The sequence below is a fragment of the Xyrauchen texanus genome, chromosome 23, assembly GCF_025860055.1.
Source record: "Xyrauchen texanus isolate HMW12.3.18 chromosome 23, RBS_HiC_50CHRs, whole genome shotgun sequence".
Lineage (NCBI taxonomy): Eukaryota > Metazoa > Chordata > Actinopteri > Cypriniformes > Catostomidae > Xyrauchen > Xyrauchen texanus.
In genome coordinates this window covers 2,246,654-2,248,268 of record NC_068298.1, presented here as the reverse complement: position 1 = coordinate 2,248,268, position 1,615 = coordinate 2,246,654, and the positions used below count along the sequence as shown (strand labels likewise).

The 1,615-nt window shown below is 33.7% G+C and overlaps 1 protein-coding gene and 1 long non-coding RNA gene across 3 annotated transcripts in view; both read left to right on the top strand.

Moving 5' to 3' along the window:
- The window catches only part of LOC127663431 (uncharacterized), a 212,842-nt gene that overhangs the window by 193,235 nt on the left and 17,992 nt on the right, over positions 1–1,615 (top strand). The gene's annotated exons all lie outside the window — the stretch shown is intronic.
- Positions 314–1,615, top strand: part of LOC127663426 (HLA class II histocompatibility antigen gamma chain-like) — a 5,095-nt gene continuing 3,793 nt past the window's right edge. The window contains exon 1 of one of the 2 annotated variants that reach the window (XM_052155018.1): positions 314–519. In XM_052155018.1, coding sequence (XP_052010978.1) covers positions 443–519 — 77 coding nt within the window. In that variant the 5' untranslated portion in view covers positions 314–442. The remainder of the gene's footprint in view (positions 520–1,615) is intronic. The other variant, XM_052155019.1, reaches the window with a different exon arrangement.

Here is a 1,615-nt window from a genome sequence, read left to right as displayed (position 1 = left end):
ATTACCATTACAGTTGTTGACTTACTATTGACAGTTATAATAAAGTGTCACCCTATATCTCATCCCTATACTGTATAAAATAAGCAATATCAATCACAAATCGACTAATTTAGCTCTTTTTTTTAGACTATTTTGAGCAAACATGGAGGAGGAATGGCACCGTTTTTGGTTTTCTGTTTAGGAAAACTTTCTCATGGTCAGACATCATTGAAGTTTCAGTCTCTCCATCAACTGATGACGCTCTTCTCATCAGCCAATCACTTTTCAGATCTTAAGATGCCCATTTGGAGAACTGAATCCACCTTCACATCTCTAGAAACTGGGTGCTTTCCGTCGGAATCAACATGAAAATCGGGTTGGGGTGGCATTTAAAACCCTGTTGCGACTCAGAGTGAATATCATTCAGTGTTTGAGCTCTTAAACACACACACACACACCAGTGATGCCAGATCAACAGAGCGAGTATCTGATTCAGCGCGCGCCAAGCGTAGAGACCATCATGAGTCCGGGATCCTCACGGTAAACACACCTGTCAATCAGCAAATGCGACTATTGCATTGTGATGGCAAAGTTTGTGGCACTTTTTTAGCTTCGTTTAGCATTAATGCATTATTGAGAATGGATGTGTGTAATTATCAGCGTGTTTGTTGTGGTTGTTATTTGAGCAAACTTTGATTTTTTCTCTAATGCATGGGGGGTTACTCATATCAGTATTGTGCATATAATTAAAACACTTATTAATGATGATTATTCATTATTAAACCCACCTCAGTTCTTGTTATTATGCGACGAAATAAGACTGAACTCTGCCTATCAACCAGTGACGTCACAGGCGCTGACGCTAATGATTGGGCGCTTGTATTATAAATATTTGTGCTCTGAAATGAACAGTGTGATTGAGTCATTGTCATCCTTTTGTGCACACTTTAAATAGAATATGTGGACACATTAATCTCTGTGGTGTTATAAAATAATATTTGATTTACATGCTGAATTGTTTGAATAAATTCTGACCTGTGGTGCAGTTTTAATACATTATAATCATTTAGCTTGTTTATATAAATGGGCCATTGGCCAAAAGCTCTGATGCTGTATTTTATATTTCAAAATCAAGATGTTAGGTTAAACTGTATAAGGGAAAGTGTATATTTTAGATGCTGTAATCGGTCACCATTACTTTGATATTTTTACCATTTTTTAATCACAAGGTTTTTTTTTATTTTATTGTTTTTATTTATTTATTTGCAGTTCATTACAATAGTCCCTGCTGTGTGGGAAATTCATTTTAAAAGTACAGATATTACATCTAGTCTCTCATTAAATATAAGCTCATAAAACTCCATGTATTATAAGTATACAAGAATACATAATAAGGAGAATAACTGGTACCCAAAATAGCTTTGTTTTTGTTTTTTGTTTGTTTGTTTGTTTTGGCTTCCTTCTGTTTATGCGAAGACAAAATAACCGTATGACCAATTCAACAATAACAGTGATTTCAAAATATGTTTTATGAATTTTGTCACATCCAAAAAAAAGGATAGCATTATTAAAATAATTAGTAACACTTTATAATAACTATACAAGCATTAGTTTATAGTTAATAGATCATTATTAA